The 13,050-nt window shown below is 32.9% G+C and overlaps 1 protein-coding gene across 2 annotated transcripts; it reads right to left on the bottom strand.

Annotated features, from left to right (window-relative positions):
- Window positions 1-1,224: 1,224 nt before the first annotated feature.
- Window positions 1,225-8,386, bottom strand: LOC105788038 (probable inactive ATP-dependent zinc metalloprotease FTSHI 2, chloroplastic). Of its 2 annotated transcripts, XR_001131793.2 has the most exons (12): window positions 6,818-8,386; window positions 5,631-5,803; window positions 5,307-5,408; window positions 5,045-5,209; window positions 4,804-4,944; window positions 4,337-4,495; window positions 3,544-3,629; window positions 3,258-3,336; window positions 2,140-2,262; window positions 1,772-1,828; window positions 1,403-1,690; window positions 1,225-1,298 (listed from the first exon to the last, which is right to left on the bottom strand). XR_001131793.2 is itself a non-coding variant. In XM_012614718.2 (11 exons), exons 1-11 carry the CDS (start codon window positions 8,148-8,150, stop codon window positions 1,472-1,474), a joined length of 2,637 nt encoding a protein of 878 aa, XP_012470172.1. In that variant the 5' UTR covers window positions 8,151-8,386; the 3' UTR covers window positions 1,312-1,471. The 2 variants fall into 2 exon arrangements, 1 of the variants encoding a protein (XP_012470172.1); XM_012614718.2 differs by lacking the exon at window positions 1,225-1,298 and having other exon boundaries at window positions 1,312-1,690.
- Between the last annotated feature and the right edge of the window lie 4,664 nt (window positions 8,387-13,050).

Genomic DNA, 13,050 nt, shown 5'->3' with positions numbered 1-13,050 from the left:
AGCTTTAGCTTGACTCGAAATCCGGAGCTTGATACTCGGCTTGAACTCGATGAAACATTTGTTTTAAAGCTCCAGCTTGGTTCGAGATACAATTGAGCTACTTGAGTTTGAGCTTGATTAAGCTCGTTTTATCAACTTTTGTACTCGAGCTCATGTCAATAATTAAGCTTATGTAATTTAATAATATAAAAGTATGAAAAAATCGATAAGGCTCTTGAGCCATTTGAGTCAAAGTATTATGAGGCCCAAATTTGGCTCCATTGATAGCTCGAGCTTAGCTCAATAATTATCGAATGGAATTCGAATTTTTTTTAGCCGAATCCTAGTAGTTTACGAGCACCAGTGTCTCATTTACACTCCTATGTACAACTATTTTGAAATTGCATATGATAATTGGATTAGAGTGTAACTATATGTATGTACTTGCATAATTACCCCCAATTTTCACCCTTCTTTTAGAATTAAAAAGTATAATTAAAATGTTTTCAATTAGTCTTCAATTCTTAGAGAGAGTGTGAGGAGTGTGAGAATTGAGATAATTCATGGATAATTACAAATATTTAAACTAAAATCCAAATACTATATGGCTTTCCAAATTCACTCATTGATTTAAATTATTTTTATAGAATAATAGTATTTTAATTTTGGAAAAACATATTTATAGTTTGTTTACCAAAATCATTTAAATAATTTGAAATTTTATTGATGAGATACAATTTCCATACATTTTGAACTACTAAATATTTAACTAAATCAAATAGTATTTATTAAAAATTATTTATATTAATTTTACTAAATTACATAATATTTAATATTAATTAAATTTAGTCAAAGAATAACCAATAATAACAATATATTTAATATTAAAGTGTAAATAACCCAATAAATATAAAAATGCCACATTAATTAGATAAAATTGCATTATAATATGTATTGTTCTTGTTAATTTTATTAATAATTGTTTTGTCAAATACTTTCTTGAACTAACATACAACACAAAATATTAGATTTTAAGTTTTATTACTTCTTTAAAAAATTCTCATTTTTAATTTTTATAATAATTAATATTTTCTAAAAATTAAATTATATATTTATACGACATTAAAAATAATATGCCAATAGAATTAAAATTCATTAATCTAATACTTGCACTTTCATCCCATTAGTCAATAGTGTCCAAATAGACCCTCAGTATTTTACATTTCCTATTAACTCATTGAACACTTTGATTTTCTCTTTAATCTGTATATATTATTAGTTACTTAGTAATAAAAAACTTCAAGCACAAATAATCAAACCTGAAAGCAAACATGTAAAAAGTTGTAAATTAATTTAAAAAGATAATATAAGTGAAATTTCTAAGTACAAGAAAAAGAAATCAAAATCTTATACCAAGCAATACCTGATGGTATGACCTGGAAGTGATTGATGCAAAGTTATACATGTGAATAGGAAGTAGATAGGTGGTGGTTTATGAAGAACTACTCCCTGTAACCTTCACATTGGGGTTCATCATCATTTCTTGGAACTGAGTTCGCTTGGCAACCCTAACGTCAACTATACTGGGTGGCATTGGCTGAAGTGACCCATGCAATTCCACAAGTCCAAAGAATTCTTGTTTTGTTAAACTCTTTTTCTCAACCAGTTCATCAACCACTGCATCCATCAGCTTTCGGTTCTGCTGTAAGATCTGAATTCCAAAACAAACATACAGGTCATATAATAAGAATATTAAACACATAAAGTGCTACTTTTACAAGCAACGGAATACCTCTTTGGCTCGCTCGTAGCATATGTTCACTATCTGCAATGCCTCCGAATCTATCTCCTGATATTCAACAATTTAGTCTACATTAGATAACAAAGCAGAAAGAAGCTTAAAGCAGTTCCACTTGTAATAACCTAATGCTTCTCAAAATTCATTTTGCAATAGAAAAATGCATTAGATGAAGTTTCTGGAGTAAAATGAGGAATTCAACGAAGACTCCACTGTACTGCTTCAACTTAGACCAGAAAAAGGCTGTTCTTCTTGAAGGAACAAGTAGAAAGCAATGAGAATGTATACTTAACCGTATGCTAAAAAGGTGCCAAAATAACCTTTTCAAGAAAGGAACAAAAGCAATAATGATGTATCCTTACATTAATTCGATCTGCAACCCAGAAGTTGGACAATCCATGATGTTTCTCAGAGAGGCCACCAAGAACAAACATCCTTGCTGCTGACCTAGCATTGTCTGCTGTTTCAGACCATATTGTACTCAACTGAAAATATTTAAGGATATTACAAGTGGATTGAGTTAATATACAGAAAATGGCATAAAATATTTTTATAAAATTTCAATAATCTAGCTCCTACTAACTAGAACCAACAATCTACAGGAAGAAAAAAAAAGTAATAATTAATAATTTGGCAAACCAAACCTCAAACTCATATGTTCTGCAATCAAGCACTAGATTACTACATGCATCCCTATCACACTTAAAAGTTATGCTACATTGATTATTCAATAAGTACCCGTGTTTGACACATTGGGTAAGCATATGGGCTATGATCCTCTAAATATATGGAAAAACTTTGTGAAAAAAGACTGAACATACCCATGTCAGACACATACCCAATATTTGACACCCACCCTTGAGTCCAAGCAACATAGGTTAAAAAATGAATTGAATTTTCTCAACAGCAACAAGCTTTATGGTTTCATAACCTTGAAATGATAATAGCAATAAGAGTCAACACATTATGCACTCCATAAGCATTAATGACAAAGTGAACATATGCAACGCCACATACACAAAAATAAAGTATTTAATGACAATCTTGATTTATTGTCGAACAAATCAAGAAAAACCATCAATGTTTACAAGTACACCAAAAATCCAACCTAAACCACGTCAGAGAAAAACAAAAAAACAACTCCATCAACCCATGATAATTAGCTTACTTCAGAAAAACCATGAACTTTGAAGACCTCCCCCTCTTCGACCCCATAATGACCTTTATAAAGAGCATATTATAAAACCCAAAACTAGAAGAAGGCTAATCAATTAGACTTGCCATTTTAAGCAGTAATCTGCACATTGTTAGAATTGATAGTTCTAAAGCTTCTGTTCACTTGGTAAGAAAGCACCATTAAAGAGAATAAAAATGTGGAACTCAACTTCCATATTATAATGACTATCTTCACACCATACCATCTTTTCCAGGCATGCCAATTGATATTAGGGTACATGAATGACAAACATAGACTTCTCACCTGACCCTCACCAAACCAAAGTTCATCTGCTGCACGGGGTGCTAATTGCACAGTTATGTGATCAAGAAGGGATTGTCGACTGCATGACAATGAGAAATACAAGTGAACTGTTGGGAAAAAAAAAGAAACAATGGAGTTTCTGGTGTAATATTCACAGGAAAGTATTGTAGTAGGAAAACACAACATGCATCTGAAAGTATAGTCTGACAATTAGTCCAATATTCTCGGCACTTGGTGGTTGATAGTCCTTACATTGATGCTTATAAGCACGAAAACTGTTGCATACCTTAGCATTCCTTCCGTAAATTTGATATGATCCATTTTCATCCGAACATAACCTAATTCCCTACCTGCTCTAGGAGCAATTGTTACCTGCTCAAAAAGCAATAATAAATGAATAATATACATCCAGATATTGCATAAATTCAATCATATGTTAAGATGGTAATCAAATCAGGGAAACTTGATAATCTGAACAACTTTGAGACCTAAAAGGTTCAGTTCTACATCAATACTCTATAATTTATAGGAAACCCAAGGAAATGAACCAACATTGAAGAGTTCCCGGCTTGTTTTCCAGGGTAATGCAATGATTATACATGCATACTAAAAAACTATTAAAGACAACCTACACTAATAATCTTGAGATGCTTAACAGGATCTAATTAGCAGTTAGGTGCCAACTCACTCGTAGAGACTCTTTTATGGCTGGATAAGATTATGAGAATAAGAGTCATCATCCATAACGGTAAACCACAATTCTGAGACCAACTCTAAGGTTTTCAAAGAATTTCTCACTAGTTGCCAAATCATCACAGATTTCAAGTCAGGCAATGATATCGCTTACGGATGATTGTAGTTTTCCGATCAATATTAATGACTCAAAAATCAGATAATATAGAAGTAATCAAATACATACTTGACTCAGTTATTAGCACAATTACATAAGAAACCAGATCTGATGTAAACTGTATGTCAATATCAAAATAATGCACTAAAGAGGTGCAAAACATATTACATCTGTGCATATTGAGTTAAAATTTATGCAAGAAATCGCAAAAAGCAAGTAAAGATCATACGAATTCGATATTTCTGAGATCAGGAAAGTTCACAGCTACAACAGCCATTGCCGCTTCATTTATAGCCACTTGTTTCCATGTCTCTGGACTTCTCTCCTTCCTATCTAGCATACCCCTTTCTTCTATTTGTGCTGCTTGGAGCAAATCATCAGTTGTAATCTGCAGCAATGCAACAGCAGAAAGTCAGATGACCGCAAAAGTCATTAAGTTAAGGGCATTTATACCAACTAAATAACACTGTCAAACACAATCCTATAGATTTTCAGATTATCCAAGTAATATTCCAATTTCATTCATCTCATATATGTTAATTCCTCTAAATTTATTTCTTTTTAAAATCTCCAAGTCTCCAACTTCTCTGTTCCTAGCAACTATTTCTCATCAGTTATAGCCCCTTCATGATTTCCAGTAAATTAACACATTGCCGTTCATGACAAGGATAGTTTACAACTACAAGTTGCTAGTACCTCAGTCCTTCCATCACGGATCATATTAATAGCAGCAACCTCAACTATGTTTGCCAGCTCAGCACCAACCATTCCATCAGTCATACTTGCAACAGCCATATAGTCCACATCCTCAGCCATTGGCTTCTTACGAGCATGAACCTATAGAGAGGACATGAATAGTATAGAAATCAAAGCTAGCAACAAATTTCAAACTTTTAATGATTTTTTTCACAATGAGAAGGAAAATTATTAATTTTACCTGAAGAATTTCCATGCGACCTATGAGTCCAGGTTTGGGGATAAAGATTTTTCGGTCAAACCGTCCAGGTCTCACAAGTGCAGGATCTAGAATGTCTGGTCTGTTTGTGGAAGCAATAGTGATAACATTTCCTCTTCCTTCAAAACCATCCAAGCATACCAGAAGCTGTAGCACCACAATCATAACACATTAAAATAGGAAAAGAAACAATTTTACATTTAAAAAAAAGTTAAATACATAGGCAAAATAGGTCCCAACGAACCTGATTTAAGGTTGCATCACGTTCTTGTCCACCAGAACCTTTGATTAAACCACGCTCTCTTCCAACAGCATCCAACTCATCAATAAATACGACTGAAGGGGCCTACCAAAATTAAATAAAGTGATGGAATGTTGTACTGAAGGTCAACAAAGTAGTTTGGAAGCAGCCTATTGAAAAGCAAATTAAAGCTGGTACTTTAATAGATCCACTATCAGAAAATAATGTAAATTGGACATATAGATGTAACCCATATAAATAGAACTCAAGTTATACATGCAGAGAGAAAAGAGAACATAAAGCAACTAAAATAAAGACAACACTTACATTTTCCTTTGCTTCCTGATAAAGTGCTCGGACACGGGATGCACCAACCCCAACATATATTTCCACAAACTGAGAAGCAGATATGGAGAAGAAGTTTACACCTGCTTCACCAGCCACAGCTTTTGCTAGTAAAGTTTTCCCAACCCCAGGAGGGCCACAAAGAAGTATTCCACCTGATTAAGAAATCCATACAAGCTGAAATAAGCCTCTGCAAAGCACTAAAAATGATATGACTAGTAAAATAAAGCAAGACAAGCAATAGAAATAAATTTGATGTTTCTATCATGTTTTACTAGGCACATGCAGCCACAAAAAGTGTTCAAACCAGATGAGGAAAAAGATCAATGAAACCAGAAATAGGAAGGCAATAGAAATATTTTATGGATCTGTATTATCTTAAAACGGAGGATCAGCTTACAATGATGTGTTACCGAAAAAAAAAAAAAACAGTTATAAGTAGTTTCTGGATTTCCCTTTTGAGAATACATATGTATGTATATCAAGATAACAAATGGACCAAATTTATCATCTAAGATCAGATAAGAAACAGAAATCAGGAAAATGTCACATCACTTTTGAATGTTGACCAACTTCAGTTTAAAATGAGAAGACCAGCCAGAATTGGTGGAAAACAACTATATATCAGTGTCATAAAGGGATCAAGGATGAGAGTTCCGCTCAGTGACTGAAAAAGGAAAAAAGAAAGGCACAAATACCTCTTGCAAACACGAATGTAATAAGTATAATGAAACAGAAAGGCTCATCAGATATTCAGCAATCCGGATCAATAACCACTTAATAGTTGCCTTATAGAACTGAATAAACATATCATTATATCATATGATAAAATGCTATAATTCTTTGAACTTTGCGTTATCATCTTTATTTAGAGTTAAGTTTACTACACATGATCCATGGATTTACTGCAATTTTCGTTTAGCCACTTTAAGTGTTACGTTCCTACAAATTTAGAGTTTGGGTAGTGATCTCAAAGTAAAAAAGAAAAAGGAAAAAGCTGATTCATCCAATTATAAGCTCTTGTATCCAGGTTGTTAACTTGTCAGTTGTCATGCCAAAGACTAAGGTAAACAAGACATAACAACTTGCTTGCATGTAGGTTTCGAGTATAACTTCATTGCAGAATATCGAATTTTAAAATAAATTTATTCAGGTTTAGAATTTTTGACCTGGTATTCTTACTCCTCTTCTTCGGTACATCTCCCCATGTGTGAAAAACTTAACTATTTCCTCAAGCTCAAGCCGGATTTTGCCAAGACCTGCAACGTCTGAGAACTTGACATCCACTCCTCTCTCCAAATACTGTGGCAGTCTCTTATTTTGTGCCCTCCGCACACGTGCTCCTGACTTCATGAATTGCATAGCCATTTTCAAATAAGGATTCTGCTCACCTCCCCCTTGCTCAGCCTCATCATCCTCCCCCTCAATTCCTTCCATTTCCCTCTCCAACTCCCTCATCTTTTTTCTCTCTTCTGCCTCTGCCTTCTCAATCTTCAACCTATCCTCGTAATCCTTCTTCTGTTTTCTGTAACTAAGCACCACTGTCCTATAAAATATCACAAAGAACACCAATCCAAGCGCAGTTGCAACATTTGAATCCTGAGCTAAACTGGCCCACATATTTGCCATACTTTGATAATTCCTTCTAGCATCACGCAATGACTCCTCATACTTCCTCTTCCTAATCTCTCGCTTCTTTCTCCTCTCATCCTCCTTCTTCTGCGCCTTCATCATCTTTTCAATCATCTCTCTCTCTTCCCTCATTCTCGCCAACTCCTCCGTTTTTTGCCTCTTAAACTCCTCTCTTTGTCTCCTAATTTCCAGCGCCCTTTTGGACTCCTTCTTCGGCTTAAACCACGACAACATAAATGCAGGCACCCTCCATAAAAATCCCAAATAAGGAGAAGGCACCTCAGGCCTCTTAATTGGAGGTGTATATGCATTAACACAGAAAGATTCAATCTTTAACTCATCCCATGAATCCCAAAACTTCCTATCACTATCTATTGAAGGCAAAACAGTTCTTAACACCCTAGAATCTTCTAAAACTACTAAAACTGGCTCTGCCCTTTGCTTCAAACTAGCACTAGGCGGCTTAATTAAATGTTTAAGCTTTCCCTCATGTTTCAAACTGAGAATTTCAGTATATGGAATCCGGTTGGTTACAATAGGGAGATTTTTCGACCATTGTTTTATCTGCTCAGGGGTCAAAGCTTCTTGGGTTTTTTTCTGAGTTTTTTTCCTATCAGATACTTTAACTGCAGCAAGAGAACTTTGTTGTGGAAATGAAGTAGAGATTATAGTAAGAGTAATGGGTAAAGCAACAAAATTGAAATGGGTTTTCTTGGCTTTATCATCATCATCGGAACTATTGCTCTTAGAGCTATAAATTTGACAAGAAATTGAAGGGTAAGAGCTGAAGAAAAATGGGTTTTGAAGTTTGGGTTTTAAAGATGGAAGCTTTGGGTACAATGAAGAACCAAAAGAGAAATGATAAGCCATGAAAAAATAATGAAGAAAAACAAAAAAAAAAAAAGTGAAGAGAATTATGAGTGAAAATGAACAGAAAAGAATTTCACTATGTTAAGAGATCGAAAGAGATAGACTTACGTAGTGAAACGAAACTGAGACATTGTAGTTAAGGTTATTGAACATTCGATTTAGTCGAATACGAAGCCTAAGACAAAGCATTTTACTCTTTTCTTCCTTCTCTTCAAAACCTCTCCCGGATAAAAAACTGCGTCTCCGACCAACAAGAATATTCAACCTTAGTGTTAAACGACGCCGGTTAACATCTTTAACAAACCTGCATTAATCTTTTGGGTAAAGTACAAGAATAATCACCTAACTATGCACTTCATTTTATTTTGGTCACCCAACTATTAATTTTTCGATTTAGTCACTCAACTTTTTGAAATTAAATATTTTAGTTACTCTCCTTTTAGTTGTTGTTAGTTGAGGGCTGGAAATCTAATGTGAGCTTTTTTTTTATTAGCCTAATAACAAATTTAGCCCTTCTAATATTTACACATTTTATCAATTTGATCCTAAATGAAAAAATACAACAAATTCTATCAAGAAACAATTGGATTCTTTCTCACTCTCAACAATATACACCCTCTAACCCTCTTGTCAACCACCATACGTGATGCATCACCATCTTCAACTCACCCTCACCATATTAATTTCCTCTTCTCTCAAACCGAACAAATACTAAAGCTTCCATCATCAAACCATTTTTCCTTCAGCCCAAAACTAGTTAAACAACCACAAACCTCGCAAACTCACCATCTTACCCCTTTTCACGATGCTATCACCATCACCATTTTCCCCTCAACTCCTATGCACCACTCCCACCAACCACCTACTCGAGACCCACCATACACCAAGTCTCAATCACCTCTCTTTTAACCCTGACCCAAAAGCAACCCCAAAATACTTTAAAATCCTAACATACACAACACCCTTAATACTTGATAGTCATAAAAACAACCAATAAACTAGCAACTATTAAGATATTTACTTTAGAGAGGAAAATTTAGCACCATATGCAAAAGAAGAAACGAATCAAAAGATTTAAGAAAAAAAGTGAATCGAAAAAAAAAAAGAACTCATATGGGCTTGGCTTGGCTTAGTTTGGTTCAAGTGGTTTGCGTTCAACTCTTAGTGATCTCAATAGAAAAAAGTTAATTGTTGACCAAAGGAGTAAAAGGAGGCCGAAACAATAGTGGATAAAGAAAACAACTTAAATAGCAGTGCAACTCTTGGAGAAGTAGCAAGGATTGGTGGTTGTGGCGCAACATTGGACAACAACCAAAGGTTTTGAAAAAAAAAAAAGAAAGAAAAGAAGAGAGAAAGAAGTAGAAGAAGTCAAAGAGTAAATAGAGAAGAGTGTCAATGGTGCTAGAGGCTAATAAAGGTGAGTTGAATATGGTGATGCGTCATGTATGGTGGTTGACGAGAGGGTTGATAGGTGTCTTGCCGAGAGTGAGAGAAGGACCAATTGTTTATTGATAGAAGTTGTTGAACTTTTTAGATTTAGGATCAAATTAATAGAATGTGTAATCATTAGAAGGCAAAATTTGTTATTAGGCCAATAAAAAGGTCAACATAAGCTTTTTGTCCCATAGCTAATAGCAACTAACGAGAAAGTGACAAAATATTTAATTTCAAAAGATTGAGTGACTAAATAAAAAAATTAATACTTGGGTGACCAAAATAAAACTAAGTGCATAGTTGAGTGTCTATTATTGTAATTTACCCTAATATTTTTGTTTATGACTATATGTATAGTGAAACTAAGGTATCTATGCTATTTGTCCCAACAATGTCATTTCAAAGTTTGAATCTAAATTCTCTTTATGAGAGTATAATGAACCTTACTATCAGGGCGGTCTCTCCCCTTGGAATTTTTAGATTTTTTAACTTTATATATAAACTATTATGTATTTTGGATTTGGTGTCCACATTATATAACACTCGCCCCCTTGGCCAAATTGTATTTCATATAATTCTCCTTCTAAATTCATAAGGTTATACTTTATATTAACAAAGTACTTTTTAATTTTTAATTATATAACTTTAATAATAATCAAATATTAATGTATGATGGGTCTTGAAATACTAAACTTAAAGGTCCAATATGTATTTTAAAGTCAAATTCCAAAATTATTGATTTGACCCATACCCACACATAATAGGTTAGTGGCTTTCTTGTATTTTGATTTGTATATCTTGTTTAGGAATTATCTTCTTCTGGTAAGGTGTTGACATTGCCGAGAGAAAAAGAAAGGAGTTTGATGCTGAGACTGAAAGCATAGAGTAAAAAAATATAAATTATCTTCCTCTTGGCTCTTTATGTAAAAGACTTCTCGGTAAATATTTTTGCATAAATTATTTCTTTATTTATTTGACTTATTTTTTTTCTTTTTCCTAATATGTTTTTATTTAATATATTATTACAATATTCAGGTTTTACGATTATATTATGGTTAATAAAAAGATCGAATCTTTTTCAAGAAAAAGGTGTTAAAAAGCAATAATAATCAATCGGTTTGTTAACTTTTTATTATTAATGGAGAAAAATCAAATATTTGATCTTCCCAAGCTCCTGAAAATGATATCAGGTCTTCTCATTTCCAAGCTCCTAAACAAGATATTAGGTATTCTCAAATTCCTAAATGTCCTTATAAGGTGTTGAGAGTCGAAACAAAGGAGTTTGATGCTTCTTCTTTAGAGCGTGATCCGGGACTTCAAAAATCTATTTAGAATTACCCTCCAAATCAATAGGACTAAGTCCATCAAGCTTACATTAAGTTTGGGCCATATTAACGGATTCCTACAAGTGAGGCTCCAACATTTCCTTAATATATTGACAAGAATGGACACCGATTTCTCCCATATTGGTACAATTTATTCCCAAATTGGCTCGAGTTGTCACCAAGTAAGAATGCCGCATATTGCCGTCCTTGATTTCTCTTCAATAATACATTTGGGCATTATGGAAATACTTTTACAAGCCAATGATTTCGGTCATGGAAGAAAGTCAATGAAATATCTAAATGTCCTTTTGTTACTCATGTAGGTAAGGATGAAAATTCTTTATATAAGAATGGAATGAAAAATTATCTCGATCTTCAGAATTCCTTGCAAAATATTGAGAGGATTATTGAGAAACAATATTTTGAACAAGTTGCAAGAAAACAACTACTGCTCAAGGTGTCAATAGATGTTGTCAAGTGGCTTGTATTTCAATGTTGTCCATTAGGGGACACGATCAAGCACAAGATTCAAGAAATCGAGGTAACTTTCTTGAACTAATAAAACTATTGGCTTCTTATAATAAAGATGTGGGGCCAATTGTCTTAGAAAATGCCCCTAAAAATGCACAATATGTCAATCTGACTGTTCAGAAGGACATTCTTACTATTTTGGTGAGTAAAATTTAGGGATTCATTCGAGAAGAGATTAAAGATTCAAAGTTTTCCATTATAATGGATGAAGCTTGTGAAGAGTCAAAGAAAGAACAAATGATAATTGTATTGTGGTTTGTTGATAAAGAAGGTTTTATACATGAACAATTCTTTGATTTGGTTCATGTAAAGGACATTACATCGTTAGCTTTGGAAAAGGTAATCTACAAAGTTTTTTTTACCTCATTACCTTAATGTGAATGATATTCGTGGTTAAGGATATGATGGTGCAAGTAATATACATGGCAAATGGAACGGTTTGCAAGCATTATTTGCTAAAAAGTGTCGATTTGCATACAATGTTCACTACCTCGCTCATCCAATTGACTCTAATAGCTGTATCCAATGAGGTTATTCTTATTTGTCAATTTTTTTTCATACTTGACTGGTATAATCAATTTGGTTACTTCTTCAAGTAAGCAACATGATCAATTAAAAGACATTGAGGCATCTCATATCGCAGAGTTGATTGGTATAATCAATTTGCCACATGACCTTCTAAGAGGCTACCATGAGACACCATTGGATTGGCTAACAATGCCATGTCAGTACAAACTGGTAGTGTTAGTGTGAAAGTACCAATTTGGTTGACGTAATACAAGTTTAGGGACCAACTAAGTCCAAAAAAATTTAGGGACCAACAAGGTACAAATGGACAAGTTCAAGGACCAAATTATATATTATCCCTTATAAAAAAAGGTAAAATAATCTTTTTAGCTCTTAAAAATTGCAAAAAGGGCCAAATCATTTACAAACTTTTTGTCAATTTGGTGTTTACTCTTAAAATTACATAAATAATTGCAAAAAATGGTTTAAAAATTAAAAATTTTTTGTATGTTTTCAACAAAAATATAATTTTTTGAAAAATTAAAAACTCTTTAAATTTTAAAATTAATAATTTAAAAATTCATTATAAATATATATTCTTAAAAAGTATGAAAATAAAAATTTTCAAAAATTCAAACAATGTGTTATTTAATCTATGAATGGTAATAAAATCTCTCTAAACTTTGAGTTATTTGTTCATCCATATTAAATAAAATTTGAACAAATTATTATTATTATTTTAAATCATATTAATTATATATAAAATATTTGTATGTAAATTTAATTATAAAGTATATAAAATATTATTATAACATAATTTTAAATAATGATACAAACTCGAGATAAATTTATATTAAATTTAATAATATTTTGTTAAAATGCACTATATTAAAAGAAGGTTAAATTTTAAGGATAGTCCCTATACTTATCAGTTTATGCGGATTTAGTCCTACTTTTAATTGCTCAAAATTAGTCCCTCTATTTTTCAATTTGCTCATTTCCAGTCCCTTTGTTAACTTTTTCCGTTAACTCTGTTAAAAAGATAGGTAGAATCACAACTTTTTTCCGTTAACTTTTGTTAATTTGACCTCTACTTTTTAATT

The sequence above is a fragment of the Gossypium raimondii genome, chromosome 2, assembly GCF_025698545.1.
Source record: "Gossypium raimondii isolate GPD5lz chromosome 2, ASM2569854v1, whole genome shotgun sequence".
NCBI classification, from domain to species: domain Eukaryota; kingdom Viridiplantae; phylum Streptophyta; class Magnoliopsida; order Malvales; family Malvaceae; genus Gossypium; species Gossypium raimondii.
Note: the sequence above shows the minus strand (reverse complement) of the source record. Positions and strands in the feature narration are given on the sequence as shown.